Here is a 21605-nt window from a genome sequence, read left to right on the forward strand (position 1 = left end):
TTGTATTGCATTTCTTTTTATTCTTTATGTACGTACATTGAAACAAACATACAAAGTTTCTAAAATGCACATATCTGTATAACTGTTTTGATTTTTTTAAAAATTTAGGTATTTGTGTAGGTCTAGTGTTCCACGAAAGAATTTACAACTTTTACAAAAATAAACATAATGGGATGTTTTTTTAAGAGTAGACTTTAATAAACGGCCTATACTCATTCGGTTGTTTTTATAAAATGAATGGATTGTTTTTATCTGAATGAATAATTTAATATTACAATTATTATATTATTATTATTTATGATTTAAACTAGTAACGGTAATTTTTCATGTATGTAACAAACAGCAAAATGTAACTAATTTTTGAAGAATTTAAAAGGGACAATCAATATGAGAAAATTATGTGAGATATTTCAATATACTCAAATGTGGGTTTGGCTCCTGGTTAACGATCTTCTGCTGGCCACGATGTTCTATCATGTTTAATATTCACATGTGATGGGCCTATCAAATGTGTTTCTTGAACTATTTATTTATTTGTCGTGTTTGTGAATTTTAAACTATGACAACTTCAGATGGATAATCCACACTTTTAATATTTATTGACACTGACACCAGAAGATGACCGATTATTAAAAGTCAAAACCATAGTAGCGTATGACTACAGTTTGAACTGTTCGATGAAGGTACGTAGTTATTGTTATTAGTCTTCTTTTTAATGTATTGTAACTACTGTTGCATACAATTATTATATAATACTGAAATTTTATAACATATAGAATAGCTCAATAATAAAAACGAGCATGGGCCGTTTATTAAATTTAGTTTATAAAATAAAAATTTAAATTATTTTTACATTTTGATTAAGAAAATATTGTAGTTTTTTTATCTTAACCCTTTGGACACCAACGCCCAAGGCTACCGCCCTACCCATCACGCTAGCGCCCGAACCAACTGTACTTGCCAAAACCATCAGCCCTGTTTTGACGTTTTTGTAACCTATGACGCTTTGCTCTGTATTATACTTAGTTTTTATGTTAATTGAATGTTTTTTTTATTTTGTAGGAAATTATTTACGCTATCGAATAGTGTTATTATAAATAGCATTTAGAACTACATTGTTTATGATGTGGTAATGCCTAACCAAAACATTTGTTTACATAAAAATTTCACTTTAGGCCAAAATATCAGTACGAAAAAAATATTTTTACCTATCAGTGATATATTTATTCGTTACAGATATTATATCTAAGACTGCTCACAAAAATTCAGAACTGAAAGTTGAAAAATAGTTTCACAAAAAAAACTTTGAATAGTGTTGATATTAGAAAAAATTTACTATAACTAGAATTAATTTTACAGTAGGAAATACGTTTGTACATACATAGTATTAAAATGAGAGCATCTTCTCACTACTACAAGTCTATATCATAGATTTTCTTAAAAAAAGTAAGAAAAATCTTTGCCAAAAAGATAATCATTATTTACAATCATATATATATATATATATATATATATATATATATATATATATATATTTGTCTCCGTCACTTCTAACATGTGTGTTCAGGGAAACACAATGGGTGGACACTTTTTTTACAATTTGTGCAAAAATACCTATCTTGTTTTTCTTCTTCTTCCACCTTGAACTGTACTTAGCCTACTGCACACAGAACAATTTCGTTCCTTGGAATTGGGCAATTTGATAACACGTCAGAATGATAACGATTGATATTAGCGCATTTCTCGGACGAAACAGACTACTATAAACAAACAGTTGTGTCAAGGTCATTAGTACTACCAACATTAAAATTGATTACAGAGTCTTATTTACTTCTAAAATAGTCCTAAACAGTTTAAACAGACTTTTCAAGTTAAAAAATAACTTTTAAAAGACGCTTTTCTCGAACGGCTGATCGATCAAACGTTGGCGTTTTTCGACTAGACTTCGACGGTCCGATCAACCGGACGTTGGCGTCCAAAGGGTTAACACATGTGTATGGACATGTTTTATTGCTCCTTATTTAAGTGGAAACAAGTATAACTTACCAAGTTAAAAAAGTAAGTATCCGTAATACAGAGTTTTGCCTTTTTTTCATATAGAGGGTCATAAAAAAAGGTAGCCTTAATTTTTATTCTTTATTGTAAAAGAAATAGTTAAGCAATGTGTGCAAAGCAAACATCATAATGCAGTCGAATTGTTCGAGTTTTAATTCCGCCACTGAGCTAACCTTAAAGTGGTATGTGCAGACTTGGCGCGCATCGTCTGTCGCCATTCCAGTAAGTAGAGGCGTTGCAATCATGACGAATGTGCAGCAAAAAGCTCAGTGTGTTTTGTGGTATGCTGAATTGATGTCAGTGACTTGTGCAACGACGTTTACACAAAACTTATGGACATAACCTACCTACTAATAAACCTATTCTTCATTGGTATAGGCAGTTCAAAGACACAGGAAGTGTAGACATAAAGAAATCGCCTGCCCGGCCTAGAACATCCAAAACAAATGTGGAATGTTTGAGGCAGTCGTGCTTGCGTAGCCCTAAGAAGTCCATAGCTTGACGCAGTTTAGAATTAGGTATACCAAAAAACAACATCTCAAAATTTGATTCACAAATGTCTGAGCCTATATGCGTACAAAACTTATTGCAGCATCAAATTAAGCCCGCAAACCGACCTAAACAAGTTGACTTTGCTGCTGAGATGCTAAATCGCATTGACGATGTTCCAAATTATCTCAACGGGATTTGTTTTAATGATGAGGCATCCTTTCACATGAATGGCAGTGTTACCCGACAACACTGTAGAATCAGGGGTTCTCAACAACCCAATGAAGAGTTTGAGTAAGTCCGTGATTCACCCAAGGTAAACATGTGGTGCGGTCTCATGCAGGATCGTGTTGTTGGCCCATTTTTTTTTGCTGAAGACACAATCCGTGGAACTAACTATTTGGACATGTTAGAATTCTATGTTTTTCCACAAATTAATGATATTGAAAGGGAAAAAGGAATAACTGTTAACTTTCCAACAAGATGGAGCACCCACTTATTACAGTCTTATTGTGCGTGAAACTCTCAACAGAAGATTCCCTAATGAGTGGATTGGTAGAGGTGGTCCTCTTGCGTGGCTGCCAAGGAGCCCTGTCTTAACTCCTTTGGATTTTTTCTTTTGGGGTTACATAAAAAACATTGTCTACGCTCAAACTAACCAGTGCCTGCAACATTGAAAGGACTGAATCACCGATGCAATAACAACTGTGACTCTTGACATAATAAAGAGAATCTGGATGGAGGTGGAGTATCGCTTCGATGTGTGTTGTGCCACAGGCGGGGCTCACATCAAAACATACTAAATATGTAAATAAAACATACGATTTTTTTCTATCTTTTGGTGTAAAAATAATTAAATATTTTTATTGCATTCTGAGTTATTAAAAATCTAAACTAAGGCCACCTTTTTCGATAACCCTGTATTATCGCAAACTGTTTAAAATCTGCATTCGCATAACAGTTGTCTCTTGTATTTGGCAATTAGCTTTTACCAGCTATAACAAATTAAATCAATATAGATGATACATTTTTATTCCATTTATTATGTATAAAATCAGACTAAATATAGGGTAATGCCATAAGTTAACATTTAGTAACAAAATAATAAATATTAGAAAAGCTGATATAGGCTAGTCGATCCTCTGTACTTTTCAAAAAATACCAGCAGGTCGATCTAATCAACCCTCAGCACTTTTCGAAAATCCACAGGCTGATCTCTTAGGCTGTTGGCACTTAAGGGGTTAATAGTCAACATATGAAATAACAATGGAAAACAATCAATAATCTTCACCATGGGGGTGAAACTGACGAACATGATAAAAAAACAGGAAATCTCTTTAAATATCTTCAAATGCACTTGGTAGGCCTATACCTATTCTTCCAGTTAACTCTCATGTGAATGTTGACAACCTTGATATCCCCTCCACTTAAACCTTCTTTCTTTCTTTCTTTCTTCTTGTTTGATGAATTTCAGCAGGTTCTGCTTACTTTGAGCATGGAACCTCGATAAACATTCTTGTATGTATGACCAGTTTTTTTTTTTTTTTTATATTACCTTATTTATAGATTTAAGAAAACTTACAATTTCCAGTATTATTTCCATATCAAAGCTCGTTAAAAGATCTTTCAATATATAAGGTGGATCTATTTTCTTCGCTTTCAGTTTAGTGAGCAATTCATGTCTGAAGTCGTTATATTGCACACAATCAAAGATTAAATGTTGAAGACTTTCTATGGAACCTGCATTGCATTTGAGGCATAACTGAGTGAAATAACAATTTACCTTAACCCTTTTAACCCCGACGTCCGTACTATACGGACGTCGTAAAAATGGCGTCAACTCCCGACGTCCGTATAGTACGGACGTGCACTTTTTATTACTTTACTGGCCACCTATTTCACCAAATGCTTTGAAATTTCACAGACTTGTGCACAAAGATATTTTGCATCGAAATATATTAGTTTGTAATGGTTTGACTTCGTATTTTGTCAGTCTGTGACTGAGCAATTGCAGTTCGTCCCGACTGACTGCTCACGCTTGTTGCAGACAGCTGTATATCACGTGGTTGTGAATATTCCGTTTTCTTCACACTTTTAGGTTAAAGCAGTGTAAATTACGGCAGTTAAAGTTGAGTTTATTATTTGTTTGATTTCAAAATGAGTAAAAGACATCGTTCAAAGTCTCCCGTAAGTGAAAATACACTAATTAATAACCTAGTTGCAAATGGTTTGGATGTGATTAGTGACGACGATTTGAGTGATGGATATCTTGAAAACATTTCTTCTGAATCAGAAGGGGAATTAGCAGAGGAAAGTGATAGTGAATTATCTGTAACTTATTTAGATGATATAGTTGAAGACCCAACTTTTGAACCCTTTGAAAATTCATCATATGAGGACGTTGCTCAACCAGGAACATCATCTGGTAGGCCTACTGTTGCAATGAGATCTACTCCTACAGGAAGACCTAGAGGTAGGCCTAGAACAAATATTTGTAACAATAATGTGCCTCAAAGTAGGCCTAGTACACCACCTGATCAAGACCCAAATTTGTTATGGAAAAAGGTTGATGAATCAAATGATCCTGGAAGCAGTACTCAGTTTCCCTATTTTGAAAACCCTGGGCCTAAGCATTGCCCTCCAGGTGATGCAAAGCCAGTTGAGTACTTCAATATTTTCTTTACTGTACATTTGTTGACGATTTTTGTTAACATGACAAATGAATATGCCAAAAAATATATTCAGTCTCACGCTGGCCTAAATAATACGCCTCAATCTAAAGTCCGTAAATGGACCAACATTACACATGGAGAAATGAAAGGCTTTATCGCTGTTTTACTAAACATGGGCCTAACTAAAAAGCCCACTATAAAAAGCTACTGGAATAGAAGTGACTCACAATTCATTCCATGGTTTGGAAAAATGTTTAGTCGCAATCGTTTCGAGGCTATTTTGCAATTTTTCCATATTGCGGACAACAACTCTTTGAGTAAACCAGGAGAACCAAACTACGATCCATGTGGTAAATTTGTACCAATAGTTGAACATGCTAACAGACTGTTTAGGTTACACTACACACCACATCGTGAACTCTCTATAGATGAAAGTTTATTAGCCACTCGATGTCGCTCTCAAATTTTACAATACCTTCCCAATAAACATCATAGTCGCTGGGGTATCAAATTATGGATGATATGTGACAGTGTCACAAAATACTGCCTAGGTTTCTTTTGTTACAAAGGTAAAAATGAGTCTGCTAGGCCTACTAACAAAAGTGAGGATCAGAGATTGGCTTTTACTGTTATAAAAAAATTGCTGACACTTGGAAACTATCTTGGGAAAGGCTATCATCTTTTTGTTGATAATTTTTTCACGTCAATACCTATTGCTAGGTATTTATATAGTAAGGCCACTTACATCACAGGAACCCTGCGTAAAAATAGGAAAGGTATCCCTATGGAGATGAAGGAGAAATTCCAAGTGGGGCAAAAGTTATATATGCGCCAAAATGAATTGCTTTTGCTTGGGATGAAAGAAAAGAAGACACAAAAAAATCCAGTACTATTATTGTCAACAAAAAGCCATGCCCAATCTGTTGATAAAATAAAAAAAGAGACATACTGGTAATTTGACAAGCAAAATACCTGAAGTAGTTGATAGCTACAATAAATATATGGGTGGCATAGATGTGAATGACCAGATGCTTTACAATTATTTAGACGAAAGGCGAACAGTGAAGTACTGGAAGAAAGCTACATTCAACATAATGGCTAGAATGGTCTTGAATACATATATTTTGTACAGAGAAAACTGCTCTGGACCACCAATGTCACGCTTCCAATATATGGTGTGTATAATAGAAGATTTGGGTAAAGAGTGGATGGACAGTAAGCAGCGACATGACGACCCATTAGCTGGTGGTGACAACATACAAAACTATGGACTGCAACACCTACCAGGAAGAATGGAAAGGAATTGTTGTGTGTGTAGCATTCAAAGTACTCAGTGTGGGGGTAAAAGAAAAAAAGCAAGGTATTTTTGTGTACGTTGCCAGAAAGGAATTCACCCCAATTGTTTTGGTGACCACAAGTGCTAAAACACTTTGCAGTGATGTAAATATTGTTTTAAAACATTTTTAAAATTTAGATTATGAACAATTTTAGTTATTTTGTCAGAAATAACTTAGGTTTTATGTTTATTTTAAATAATGTGAATTTCGAAAGTCTTGTTACATTGCCTTGCCCAGAAATGGCAAAAAAAAAACTTTACACGGCTTTACAAAAATTGATGTTACTCCACTTGTAGCCTAAATAAGGTAGGCCTATAATTTTTGTTTCCTTTTATTAAGGATTAAATATATCATAAATTAAATGGGTATTTTTGTGTCAAATATTTTTTTATCTATATGGTTTCCATGATCAAACTTTAAATTTTTTCGTTTTTATTTATTTTTTATATATGTATATGTATGTAAAAAAAAGTACTTTCAAAATAATAATTTTATTTGTATATTTCTGTAAGCTACATATATTAAGAAGTAAAACAAAAAAAGAATTACCTAAATATCTTAAAAAATAACCGAGTTATGAATTTTTTATAAAACCCTTACATTTTGTCTGAAAATGGCTTGGGATTTCTGGCACATCACTTGATTTAATGGCCGGGGTTAAAAGGATTAAATAGGATTTTATTAACCCAAGCATGTCCAAAAACCTATCCCTCCTTAGTTTACAATCCTCTCCCACACAAAAACCATGATTCCTCTGTCCCCTAGATTGATGAACTAATAAAGATATAATATAAAATTAAAACTATAGTAATTATGGGTGCAATATGTTTTGCGAAGGCTAGAAATTTCTTTCTGGAAATATAAGTACAAATCAAAGAAATTGCTAAAAGTTATTTTAGTTCTTATTAGGTAACATGGCATACACTAAGTACACATTATCATAAAATTTCAATGATTTATTTTTTCCTCTGAATCCAAGTAAAATTACCAATGTAGTTAAGGCATCCTAGGAAAAATTATTCTAATTGAAGGGAAACAAATCTACAAACCTGGTGTCAACTTTGGGCAAACATTTGCAAACGGAGATGGATCATAATCACTTCTGGTTGTAGGTGGTGAATTTGATGGAGATATACACATTGGAACACATCTTTGCCGTTTAGAAGGCCTGCTGTGAACTGGATCAAAATCTAAAGATCTTTTCAGAGTAGCACAGGCCATTTTGGTTTTATAGCGTTAAAAGACTGAGGCTGACACCGTTACTTTAGAATGTTGGATCTCTTCAGAATAACTTCGATATAACACCTTACATACAACAGAATAGAAACGTGGTTGTAAGATTGATAAATAACAATTTAAAACTTCAAAACTAATATTATTTCACAATAATTACAATGCTTTTGGTCGAATCAATATGACTCTCCCAATCTCAACACGACGACAGTGTTACCTTGATGGGGAAATTAAATTCCATTACACACGTCAAAAAGTCCCATTCCAATCGGCTCACTAAAAATTCCCTCCTTATTTCTCACAAAAAGCCTATTACTATAATAAATTAAATTTTAAAGAATTGATCAAATAAATTCATATGATAAACCATTATAATAAGTTTTGAGTACGTATTTATGAATTACTTTGACGGTATAAACTATTTTACGTTATTAGCTTATCTGTTATGTTGACTATGTTTTCTTTTACAAAATACGAGACAGGTTTGCGTTGTGTATAATTGTGCCGCAATATTATTATATCATACCGACACTATAATAGAGATAAAAGTACTCAATAATTAAAATTAGAACGCATTCAAATATATGTATAGATATACTGAAACATTATAAAAAAACCCTTATATATACGTGTGTGTGTGTGTGTGTGTGTGTGTGTGTGTGTGTGTGTGTGTGTGTGTGTGTGTGTGTGTGTGTGTGTGTGTGTGTGTGTGTGTGTGTGTGTGTGTGTGTGTGTGTGTGTGTGTGTGAAATTATTATTTTAAGCAAATTACTAATTCTTAAATTTTCATTCTCTTTTGACTTCACAACTATATGATAGTTGAAAAAAACTAAATGCACAGAGTGAAACCAAATATAATTTTACCCATGCAGGTGTGCCTGTAAATACTATGTATTACATAATATTAAGTAGATCTGCTTAAAAGAAAAAGACTATTTTAATTATGGTATAATATACAAAAAAAAACATACGATTAGAAATCAGATAGTCTGTATTGAAACTCAGTACTCTATCTTAATATATAGCTGCTTTGACACTCATTGAAAGCTACTATGTTACTTTTACAAAGAAAACACTTATTAGGCCTATTAAAGATTTAAACTTTACAAGTTTAAAATTGCCCAACAAAGTTTCATTCACAATTGTGATCATTGTATACTGCACATCAGATTGGCGGGTGGTAGCCAAGCAGGACTGGCGATGTCAGTCAGTCGCGAATACCATTCCGATTCATGATGCATAAGTTGTGATATAATATATATTACAGGATACTGTGTACAGTAGCCACCATAATAACGATCAGACCACGGCCTTTTCGGCCTTATTCCGACGGCCGAACACTGTTTTATAACAGTTTCGTGTAATAGGTTTTATTACTTAAAAAAAAATATTTTTATAGAAGTATATTTTATGAAAGTAAGAAATACATATATTTCAGAACTTTTTCTTCCCACGTTTGCCGCCTCCACAAATCTGCCATGTTCCGTAGCACTTTCAACTCATAGGTAAATTCTGATCTGTGCGTATATATTTTTATTCATTTTACAATAATTCAATTAAATCAAATCAAATTTATTTATTTTTGTAAGGCAGTTACACGTAGTGACAACGTCAAAATGCTACCAAAGGTATTGTCAGATTCACAATTTAATTTAGTCCGAAAACTAGTAAGGAGGTGACTTAACTAATTATAATTCTTTTTGAGAAAATTATATAACTCTTCAAAGATTTACTTAATCTGCAGTAAACAAAGGATAAATTAATTTTATTTCTCGTGTTATGAGCATGGACTTCCACATTAAACAACCAGCCGGTAGATTTATTAAGAGCATAAACAGCAAGATCAAAAATATAAAGATTTACAACAATATTGAGTTTAAGTTCAGCCAAGAGTGGTTTACAATGGCCGAACAGTTTAGCATTAGCAATAATTCTTAAAGCTTTCTTTTTGTTTAAATTAAAATTTCATTCAAACAACTTGAGTTTCTCGCCAAAATAACTGACGATATTGAATAATGGGTTGAAAAAAGCAAAGTAAACTATTCTAAGATAATCTAGAGTAACAAATAACTTTAAACGCGGTAAAAATGAATAACTCGAGACGACTTAGATACGATGAAGTCTACATACCATCCACAGGGAAGCTGATGATTTATAAAAACATCTAAAACTTGACATTATTAACACATTAACTACTTTACATTCAGTTGCATCAAATGGCCTTAAGGTATATGGATATTTTGAGTTTTCGCTTTATTAAGATAAACTACACTATTTGTAACCCATAAAGATGCCATAACAGAATGCACAGTATTATTAAGTTTAACAATATTATCCAATTATTCTAATGAAATAAGTGTCATCAGCGTAGCCTACAAGATTATATGTCAAAATTATAATCACAAAAAAAAACTTTTAAAAACTTAAATAATGACATATTTTGCACTTATTCATTCACATATGGTATATATTGCGCCACACACACACACACACACACACACACACACACACACACACACACACACACACACACACACACACACACACACACACACACACACACACACACACACACACACACACACACACACACACACACACACACACACACACACACACACACACACACACACACACACACACACACACACACACACACACACACACACACACACACACACACACACACACACACACACACACACACACACACACACACACACACACACACACACACACACACACACACACACACACACACACACACACACACACACACACACACACACACACACACACACACACACACACACACACACACACACACACACACACACACACACACACACACACACACACACACACACACACACACACACACACACACACACACACACACACACACACACACACACACACACACACACACACACACACACACACACACACACACACACACACACACACACACACACACACCACACACACACACACACACACACACACACACACACACACACACACACACACACACACACACACACACACACACACACACACACACACACACACAACACACACACACACACACACACACACACACACACACACACACACACACACACACACACACACACACACACACACACACACACACACACACACACACACACACACACACACACACACACACACACACACACACACACACACACACACACACACACACACACACACACACACACACACACACACACACACACACACACACACACACACACACACACACACACACACACTGTAAACCGTCACAATACCCAATTTAAGAAAGATGCATTCCATTACAGTTATAAAATAACACGAACTGGTTTTTTATTACTAAAATCGAATCAAAATTTTTTTGGATCCATATATTGAGATACCAAATACAATATGTGAATGAATAAGTGCAAAATAAATCATTATTTAAGTTTTACTCTACTTATATATTAAAATATGAATGTCTACAATCCGTAATTCAACATTAGATCTTGTTCAATCTACCATAAATGAGTCTGAGAAATCTAACAGTAAATCACGAATGAAAAGTAACCGTTGTAACACAAAGTTAATTGTAACACATTCTTTATCATTTATTGTCTTTTTACCAGTGATAACTAGGTGTAAATCTCTTTTAATTATTTCTTTCATATTTTTCTCATCCAAAAAAGTCAAAAATCTGTTCGGCAAGTGTGCTTTACAATCTTCCAACTCTGCAATTATTGTAAGCCCGAATTTATTTTTTCTAAATTCATGATTTTATATTTCTTATTTTCTTATAGGCCTACATACGTTCTAGTACAACAGTTTTTTTCCTGAAAAATCTACTGAATTGTCTCAAATTATTGCCAATTTTCAGAGTAAAAGTTGATATTTTTATTTAAATAAATAGATATTTTACTAAATAGTGAAACTTGACATATTCAAATGTTTTCCTATTCAAAATAGAGATGGCGCGAAGTAAAATAACATGTCCCTACTGCAAAAAAAAAGAAATTTTCGAACATCATTACACCAGGCACTAAAAGTCAATCACCTGAAAAATAAAGAAATTGATGAGAATAAACTCAATTATTTAAGGAAATGGGCTAAAGAGAATCGGATTTATAACTATAAAAATATGTATAATATAGAAAAATTAAAGAAACTAAAAAAATGTCTAAGTTGAAAAGAAATATTTAGATCTATTTAATAATGAAAAAATTCATCCAATCGCTGTACAATTATCCATCGAAACTAACGAAAAAAGTAAGTCTGAAATGATCGAAGAAGTAGATAAAACTCTTAACGAACAACCTGAAAATATCATTGATGTTTAAATTTTTTCCTCTATGCACAGTCTTTTCAAGCAATATATTTTAACGAATTTGAACGATAATTTTATGTCAATTTACAAATATCTATCAATTATGAGGCCAGAAATCAAGAGTTTAATTGAAAAATGTCAAGACACTGTGAAAAGTATGAGAGGTTATTTAACTTTAGAATGTGAATACGAACGAACTTTATTGAATGATGAAACACAAACTTGTCCAATGTATTTTATTATAAAAGCTGACGAAATCTTTGACGTAAACGACTTTATCTCTAAGCAGTTTAATAAATTATCACATCGAGAACAGACTAATCATCCAAATAAAGGTTCTGGATGGTCATTTAAAAGTTGTAAACAATTAGTTTTGAGCCTTAACAAACACAAAATGATGAACGCAGGATCACATATCGATTTACCACACGAGATAAAGTTAAAAAAGCTTGTGTAAATATAAAAAATATAGACGACTTTTGCTTTATTTACTCTATCCGATGCGCAATTAAAAAGTATAAGAGAGACTGTGAACGTGCTAAACAATATGAAAAATTCGAGAATGATGAAATATTTTCTGGATTCGGCTCTCCAATGTCTTTAAAAGATATACAAATATTTATTTTGAAAAACGAAGCTACAATTGAAAGTATAAATATCCGAAAATGTCCATAAATATCTAAACTTATGATGAGAAATTACACATTGTTCCGTTGCAAATTTCAGAAATATATGATGCAGAATTAAATATTGATCTACTGTATGTAAAACAAGATGACAAATCTCATTATGTTTTGATAAAAGATTTAAATAGATTAGTGAGTTCTCAATTATATAAGCATGAATCCAAAACATTTCTTTGTAGAAGATGTTTAAGCCATTTCTACAAATCTGGAGATTTAACAGATCATTTGGAAATTTGTAAAAAAACATGAATTTTGTAAACCAATTATGCCATTTCCAGGTCGAACAACTAAATTAACTAATTATCAAAAGAAGTTTAATCATACGTACGTTATTTATATGGATTTTGAGAGTATCTTAGAAAAAATCTCGACATGTAAGAACAAGCCACAAAGATCGACTACAACCAAGATTCAGAAGCACATACCTTATGGTTTTACTGTATATCTAGTATCGAATGTAACCGATGGCATATACAAACCGATATGTTATAGAGCGAAAAATGAAGAATATGTGCCTAATTTTCCTACAAAATTGTTTAAATAGCTCAATAAATTAACGAAATACATAGCGAAAAATATAATTAAAAGAATATGAAACCTATGAAATTGACTGAAGAAGAAGAAATTTCATATCAAAATTCAAACGTTTGTTATATCTGTGAATCATCTGGTTTTACTCCTAAAAATTACGGAAGAGATCACTGTCATTTGACCGGAAAATTTCGAGACGCAGCCCATAGAATTTCAATCTGAATTTGAAATTTCCAAAAAACATTCCAGTTTTCTGTCACAATATGTCAAATTACGACACTCATTTGTACATAAAAGAATTGGCTAAACAATATTAAAATATTGATTTAATCGCAAACACAGATGAAAAATATATAAATTATTCAGTAAATTCTGGATATGAACATGAGTTTGATGGTAAAAAACCTAGAATGTTTATAAAATTTTCATTTGTAGATACATTCAGATTCATGGCGTTGATTGTCATAATAAATATCATAGAGAATTATATGATAAAATTGAAAAATTAACTTTAGAAGAGAAGGAATGTACCCGTTGTAAAGAAATAAAGAATATTTCTAAATTTCACAATTGGCATATAGTAAGGATAAAAAGGAAGCATATTGTAAAGATTATATAAGAGAGATTTTTTTTATAAACCTGTTGAATGTGAATGTGGAAGAACTATTAACATTTTCTGTAATTTACAAAAACATTTACAAACAAAATATCACAATTCGAGAGTTTTATAAAAGTTATTAACATTTTCATCGTGTAATTTAGATATTTTATAAATAAGACGAGATTCTGTCATATTAGAAGTAAAATGATTCCCGTTGTATAGAATATTCAAAGATTCTTTCATTTGATTATAAAGATTGATTGTGTTTGGCTTGTCATCTATGAACAAAATATCTAATCCTGGATCATTTATCTTCGAATGTTTTAATCGTCTTGGTATTTCACGTTTTTGTGTTCGTATCACATAATAAGGATATTTGAAAATATGATTCTTTTTAATTAAAACCATCACTTGTAATTTATTTTCATCGAAATCTTTACTAATTATATCTCTCCTCATTAATTCCATTCACAATTCTTGATTATCTATTTTCAGTGATTCCATTTGACCTGAAATTTGTAACTGTTTTATTTATTTAATCTTTTAACTGATTATTTTCGTTTTTGAGTTTGTACTCACCATATTTTCAAATGGAGGGTAAACCTTCTTCTCAAACCCAGTCTTTAAATAATTCTGCTAACTTCATTAATGGTTCATTCATGGAAATAGTGTCAGGATGTAATTTTTGTAAGGGTATCGTTTCGATACCCTTCAGGTTTTTGTCTCTTTTTTATTAGATCTCAACATTAAAGAATATAAACCAGATTCATTGATAAAAATGGTAGAAGGATGAAGATTTTTCAAACAGCTATTGGATAGCTGCTTAGAATTTATGCATTTTAATGTTAGTATTTACCAAATTTACAAATGTTTGGTAAAACCTCTATTGCAACCCAACTTTTGAATATTTTTGCCTCTTTTTTATGTGATCTCAAAATTAAAGAATAAAGTCGATTCATTGATGAAAATAGTTTTTCTTGAATATTTTGTGTGGTACTATTTATAGACCCAAAATTATTTTTGTTAAAATAGGTACTGAAATTTATCCTCTTCATCAACATTTAATCTGATTGCTTGTTTTGTATTTTCATAATCTAGAATTATACATACATCTATCGCTTTAAACCAAATTTGATTATTTTCGTCAACAATCGTAAAAATGTCTTTATTATTGAATTTGAGTTGATTATTTGTAAGGTCTATAACTGTCTCCATTTAGATAGAAAAAAAATTTAACTAGCAACTTGTAATCTTAAATAAATTGTTGTGTTACTCTAATTTTTCAATAAATTTCCTTCAGAGTCTTGAATAGTTAAGACAATTTTGTGAATTCTTTTAATATATTTTTTTTTAATTGGAATATTAATCGAATTCATTCGGTTTTTCACAGATTTTTTTTATCCATAAGCAACATTTGAGTAAAATGTGTACACTATTTCCGATTCTTTGTGTAGATATTCAATATGATTTTCAAAACTAAGTTCAACATGATTACAATGTACCTCAATTACATCTAACGGTTTAAATTTGGGCCTTTTATTTCCTAAATTTATCTGATTTGGCTCAATTATTTCTTGTACAACCCTAATAAATCTCCTATAATTGCTGCAAAAAATAATTCTTACTGGTGATTTTATTTGAATTTTGTTAAAGAGAAAATTTTGTCATTTCAAATTTGTTTTCGTCAAAGTTTAAAAATTTATCTGATTGTTTGAAATTTTTCAGATAATTTTTAATGGAATTTTGTTATTTGATCGAAGGAATAATATCCTTTGTTTAAACCATAGTATTTTGTTATGTTCTTTTCACAAAATCCTATACAATAAGGAGAACTTTCACTAATATTTATTACACAATTATAATAATAAAAACCACTTAAACCAATAAAATAATTTAATTCTTCATCTATATGAATAGGATGTTCTAAGTTTAAAACTAATTTAGAGCTTTATGAAGTCAATTTAAACAGTTTCATTTTTGCTATTTAAATGGAGAAATTGTTAAAGCAAAAAGATCAGATAAAACTATAAACGTTTGAAGAAAATAAGAAAGATCAACTAATTAGATTGTTAATTGTTGGTTCAAGTGGATGTGGAAAAACAACTTTATTATTGAATTTCATCTACAATAGGTTGATTTCTTATTCAAATTTGTATGTTTTAGTAAATCTTTGGAACGAGACGCGTATAAAAAATTGCAAGAAAGATTTGTAAATATTGAGAAAAACTTAAGCAAAAATGTATCACATTTTTGTAATGCTTCTGAGGATATAGTTTCATTAAGCGAATGTAAACCAAATTCTTTAATCGTTTTTGATGACTGTATTTTAGAAAATCAAGACATAAGTAAAGAATATTTCGTAATGCCTCGGCACAAAAATATATCTTGTATCTATCTTTCTCAATGCTTTTCAAAGGTTGATAAACAAGTTATAAGAAATAATTTGAATATGTTGTGTGTTTTTAAACAAGATAATCACTATACTAGAAAAATTTACAATACTTATGTTGGATCTGATATGCGTTTTGATCACTTTAACGAGTTATGAGATAAAATTTGGAAAGAAGACTATGGATTTTTTAACAATTAATCTAACTTTGAAACCTAAACATGGTAAATATTTGAATAATATTTCCAATATAAATGATGATTTGGGGTCTACTGGATAAAATATTTGTTACAATTATTTTTACATTATCTTTAATTTTTATTTACATTATGAAATTAACAGAAAAACGACAAATTGTGGTTATTTGAACGTTCATGTTTCACGTCCACGTTTTCACGTTCCACGTTCACGATTTTACGTTTCATGTTTCAAAATTTTCCTAAATAAATGGTGAACGTAAATTCAGAAGAAGCAAAAAAACTTGATCAGATAGAAAAGAAATTAATCAAATAATTTAAAGAACAGATTAGAATTGATGAAAAAGAACAATTTATTAAAAAAATTAATCAACCTGTAACTTATTTTACCTGCAATAAAAATGTTGAGGACAAAATTAAAAATGTTTTAAGTGATAATAAAAATTTGAAGAATTTGGTTCCAGTTTGGCGATATTTCCATTCCAGAATCTGAAGAGTTTGAATTGCCAAAATTGCTATCTTCAACACCATTTAGACCTAGAATCGTTGAAGAATCTACAATAGTTGAACCGGTAAGTCCTGGAACATCTGATATAATAATTGGTGAAAGTGGTAAAAATTTCTTCCTAGAGCAAAGGATGATAAATTTGGTTTATATTGGGATAGAAAATAGAAAAGTTTTATGATTGCAAATTTACCTGTGAATTTTATTCATAATGATATAATTATTACTCAAGGTACTCATATATATATATATATATATATATATATATATATATATATATATATATCAAGGTTTATGGATATTGTTAACATAATTATGTTCAAAAAATGATTTATATTATGTAGAAGATTTGCTAAAGTATACTGAAATTTTATGGAAATCTGATTCAATTTACAAAAATAATGATCCATGAACTAAAAAACATAAATCAAGTAGAGGTAAAAAATATATGAATTTAATTAAACCAATTTGGGAAAAACGAATCGAAGGATCTGGTGTAAGAAAATACAGTGATAATAAGATTAAATACAAATATATCGATGATTTGACAAAACTTTATGGAATTATTAATTATATTTATGCTCAAGAAAAGGCTGGAAAAACAATTTTTTGAATGAATAGAAAGCGATTAAAGATTTTATTTCGAACAAACTTGACGAATTGATTGAAAAACCTGATGGAATTAAATATTTAAAACGAATCTTGCCTCAAATAAGTTCTCCAATATTAGGTAGAGGACTTTTAAAAAAAACGATTTTATCAACAATTTACCTTTTGAATTACACGTACCAGGCTATCAATATCTGGGACCAGGCACAAAGCTTGAACAAAGACTAAGAAGAGGAGATCCCGGTGTAAATAAATTAGATAAAGCTGCACTGGAACACGATATTTTTTATGCAAAACATAGAGACACAAATTCTAGGCATATTGCACATAAAGTTTTACAAGATAAGGGAATGGATCTATTTTTATCAAAAGATCCCAGTTTAGGATTTGTTGCAATTCCAACAGCTGGAGCAATGTTTTTGAAAAGAAAACTAGGAATGGGAATCGAAGAGAACTTGAAATTGTTGCTATATAAATGGAGAAACAATCTGTGAACTTAAATTTTAGTACAAATCAGAAAGAAAAAAAAATCCGCCTTTAAAAATAAAATAACTGTTAGTATTCAATTTAAAATACATCAACTAAAAAAATGGTGAAGATAAAATATTTTTAACGAATAGACAAAAAAATAAACTCGAAAAAAACGATAAAGGCGTCAGAATAGAATTTTCGTACAATCAGCTAAAAGATCTTAAAAATAGTGGACTTTTGAAAGATTCATTAGATTTTGGAGAAAATATTCCAGTTGTTAAAAATGTTGTTCATATGTTAGAAAAGCTGCTCCAATTGTAAAAAAGACGTGATTCCTATTGTTGGAAACATTTTGAATTGGTTAGATAAAGAGTTAGAAGATGTTACAGGGTCGGGATTAGATGAAAAAACTTTGAATTATGTGAAATCAAACATTTAAAAAATTTGAGATCAAACCATTAACATTCGGAGAGTTGGAAAAAATATGCAAAACAGTAAACATTTTAGAGGAATTTTTATACGTGATATATTATCTGAAAAAGTTATGACATTTGAATGTGGAATTGTGAATTTAGACTCGATTATGGGACTTGGAACGCACTGGATTTGTTATTATAAAAATGATAAGAAAGCATATTATTTTGATTAATATGGAAGAATTGAGGAGAAACCACCGAAAGAATTGATCATATATTTGAAAAAATCGAACGTCTACTACAATGACTCTCAGATTCAAGACTATAAAGATACCCCAATTTGTGGTCATTTCTGTGTTTTTGTTTTGAATGAACCGACTAATGGTAAAGATTTTAAAGAAGTTGTCAACAAATTATTACTTAATAAATATGGATTCGCAAAATATTTTCAATGTGTTTGGAACACAAATTATCTCTGAAAATATTCATAATATAGATGAAATTCTTATAAAGTTAATAGTTTGAATTTTGATAGTTTGAGAAATGAGTTTGATAACAAGATCGAAAATATATTACAAAACCTTCAAGATTCGGGTGTCATTGATGTAGAAATTGAAGATTTTATATCAGAATATGATAACAAAATTGAAAATTTGCTAATTTTAAAAACTGAATTTGATGAAAAAATAGAAAAAATGAAGAATGATTTTAATTGTAGACTCTTGGAGCAATTGGAAAATTCTTTAAATATTACTAAATGTTAATAAAAACACAACTTTTTCCAAATTGTTTACTTTTTGGGCGAGGCCTTTCAAAACCAAAGGTTTCATCTTCAGGCAACTCCACAAATAAATATTTACACATTGTTTGTTACAATTATTATTAAAATAACATATGGTGTAAAAATGTAAATACAAAAATTTGGAAAATATTTCAGCCAGTATGAAAAATTATATTTGACTAGAGTTTAATTTTTGAATAAATTGAGAAGAAAGAAGATTGGAATTTTCAATAGGGCCCTCTTCATTGTTCATGAGTTTTTCTTTATTTCTGTTTATGTATAGTGTTTCCCAAGCATTCAAGTTCATTGGTTTTGTTATTTCTTTTATTAATTTTAGATTTGTAATTGATGTTCTGTGTCCTGATTCAATGCAGTGCTTGGCTACGGCAGATTTGTCAACTCTTCCATATTTTGTATGTGATAAATGCTCTTTGAATCGTGTTTTTATTGTTCGCCCAAAAAGTAAACAATTTGGAAAAAGTTGTGTTTTTATTAATATTTAGTAATATTTAATGATTTTAATATTGGTGCAGAAATATTATTTAAAAAATTAATGATTCATATCGAAAAAGCCGATAAAATTACTGATGCGATCAAAGTTGAAAAGAATTATGTTAGTTTGGCTGTTGTTAAATAACAAATGTTAAAGCCTCTAAAATTATCAGAAAATATCGATATTGCTGATGTAAATAGTCCAAATGTTAAAAATGCCTTAGATTTTAAGGGAAGAAGAATTATCGGTGTTAGTAAAGGAATTTTTCCGTTTGATGTTATCGTAAAAGAGCAATTAGATGATCATATTAAAATGTTTGATGAACTAAACAAAAATTATGAGGATCATAAACAACATGTTAAAGATTTTACAACAGGAGTCTATGAAAAGTTAGAAGCCAGAAATAAAAGATCTATAGAAAATTGTAATGAAATTAATGAAAAACTTACAAAATTTAGACAGTATTTTGATAAGTTTAGTGTAGATGCCACAAAAACTTTTGAGAATATGGCTCATAAATTTGTTCAATACAACGATTCATATGATCATAAATTAAAAAAAATACAAGAAAAATTAAATTATCTTACACAAAATTTTGAATATTTTAGAGATATCGCTTCAAAGAAATTATTTCCTGATGAAGCAGAAGGTTAAGATTTTCCCTAAATAAATGGCGCTCATGTATTGTGTGAGGTGTAGGGCAAAAACTGCAACAAATGATATAAAATATTATGCAAACATTAACGGAGTTAAAAGAATTTCTGGGAAATTTGCTGAATGTAATATTAAAAAGAGCCAATTTATAAAATCTTGACTTGACATTTTTTTCCTAATAATTAGGGATGGCGGGACATTACAGCGCTTTCGATCTATTTATAATGCAACACGAACGAGATTTAAAAAGGAACATCAGGACGATATTTCTGCGAAATATGAATTATCTGAAGATACGATGCGATTATACATTAATAAGTTAAATTGGTATAACATTGCAAAATATCAAAATTAGTCCTCAGAGGTCATTAACGAAAATATGCATTATCAATTGAAAGAACACATGTCTATTATTTGCATTTTACTAACATTTGAGCACAGGATTTTTGGAAGAATTTAAAGATTCAGTTGATTGGAACAATATTACAGATAGCGGTTACTATCCTGTGCAAATTGTATTGAAATATGTGGCCGAAATTGCAAAATTTAAAGAAGAGAACTCTGAATATGACGAAGTTGATCATTAATAAATGAATCTAATCTTTTTAATTATTTTACTAAAATTTATATCTTTTCTTATAAAAACGTACATTAAATCGATGAAAAAATGAAATAAATTTCGTAAAAATTTGAAATTTTTTCTTAATAAATGGTGGACTACAAAAAGTATTCAGGCGATATTGAGAGGGTGGAGTTTAAACATTTTTATCCAATCAGTAAACAACATTTGAATGAGCCGAATAAAAAACCCGAGTTTAATATTGATTTTGGAAATAGTTTTTGCTCGTCTAAATTTCAGTTTTATATTTCTGGAACTTTAACAAAACAAGATGGTCAAGCATATCTTGGAACAAATGATGTCAGATTAATTGATAATTTCGTGCCATTTGTATTCCCTAAAATTGAAGTAAGAAAACACAATACATTGATAGAAGAAGTTGAAAATTGTGGTAAATTATGTACAATTAAAGAAACCATTTCATATTCCAAAAGACGTGATGTATTTCAAATAGTTTTGAATCAACTTTTAAATTTGGGCAATTTGAAGCAGTTGGTGATTTAGCACATTTCGGCTTAGGAT

At 30.6% G+C, this 21605-nt stretch overlaps 1 protein-coding gene across 1 annotated transcript in view; it reads right to left on the reverse strand.

The window, feature by feature from the left end:
* LOC124357302 (akirin) overlaps nt 1–8001 on the reverse strand; it is a 28471-nt gene extending 20470 nt beyond the window's left edge. The window contains exon 1 of the mRNA XM_046808964.1: nt 7603–8001. Within this exon, the coding sequence (XP_046664920.1) occupies nt 7603–7774 (172 nt within the window). The 5' untranslated portion in view covers nt 7775–8001. The remainder of the gene's footprint in view (nt 1–7602) is intronic.
* Nucleotides 8002–21605: the final 13604 nt, after the last annotated feature.

This window comes from Homalodisca vitripennis, chromosome 3 (assembly GCF_021130785.1).
Source record: "Homalodisca vitripennis isolate AUS2020 chromosome 3, UT_GWSS_2.1, whole genome shotgun sequence".
NCBI classification, from domain to species: domain Eukaryota; kingdom Metazoa; phylum Arthropoda; class Insecta; order Hemiptera; family Cicadellidae; genus Homalodisca; species Homalodisca vitripennis.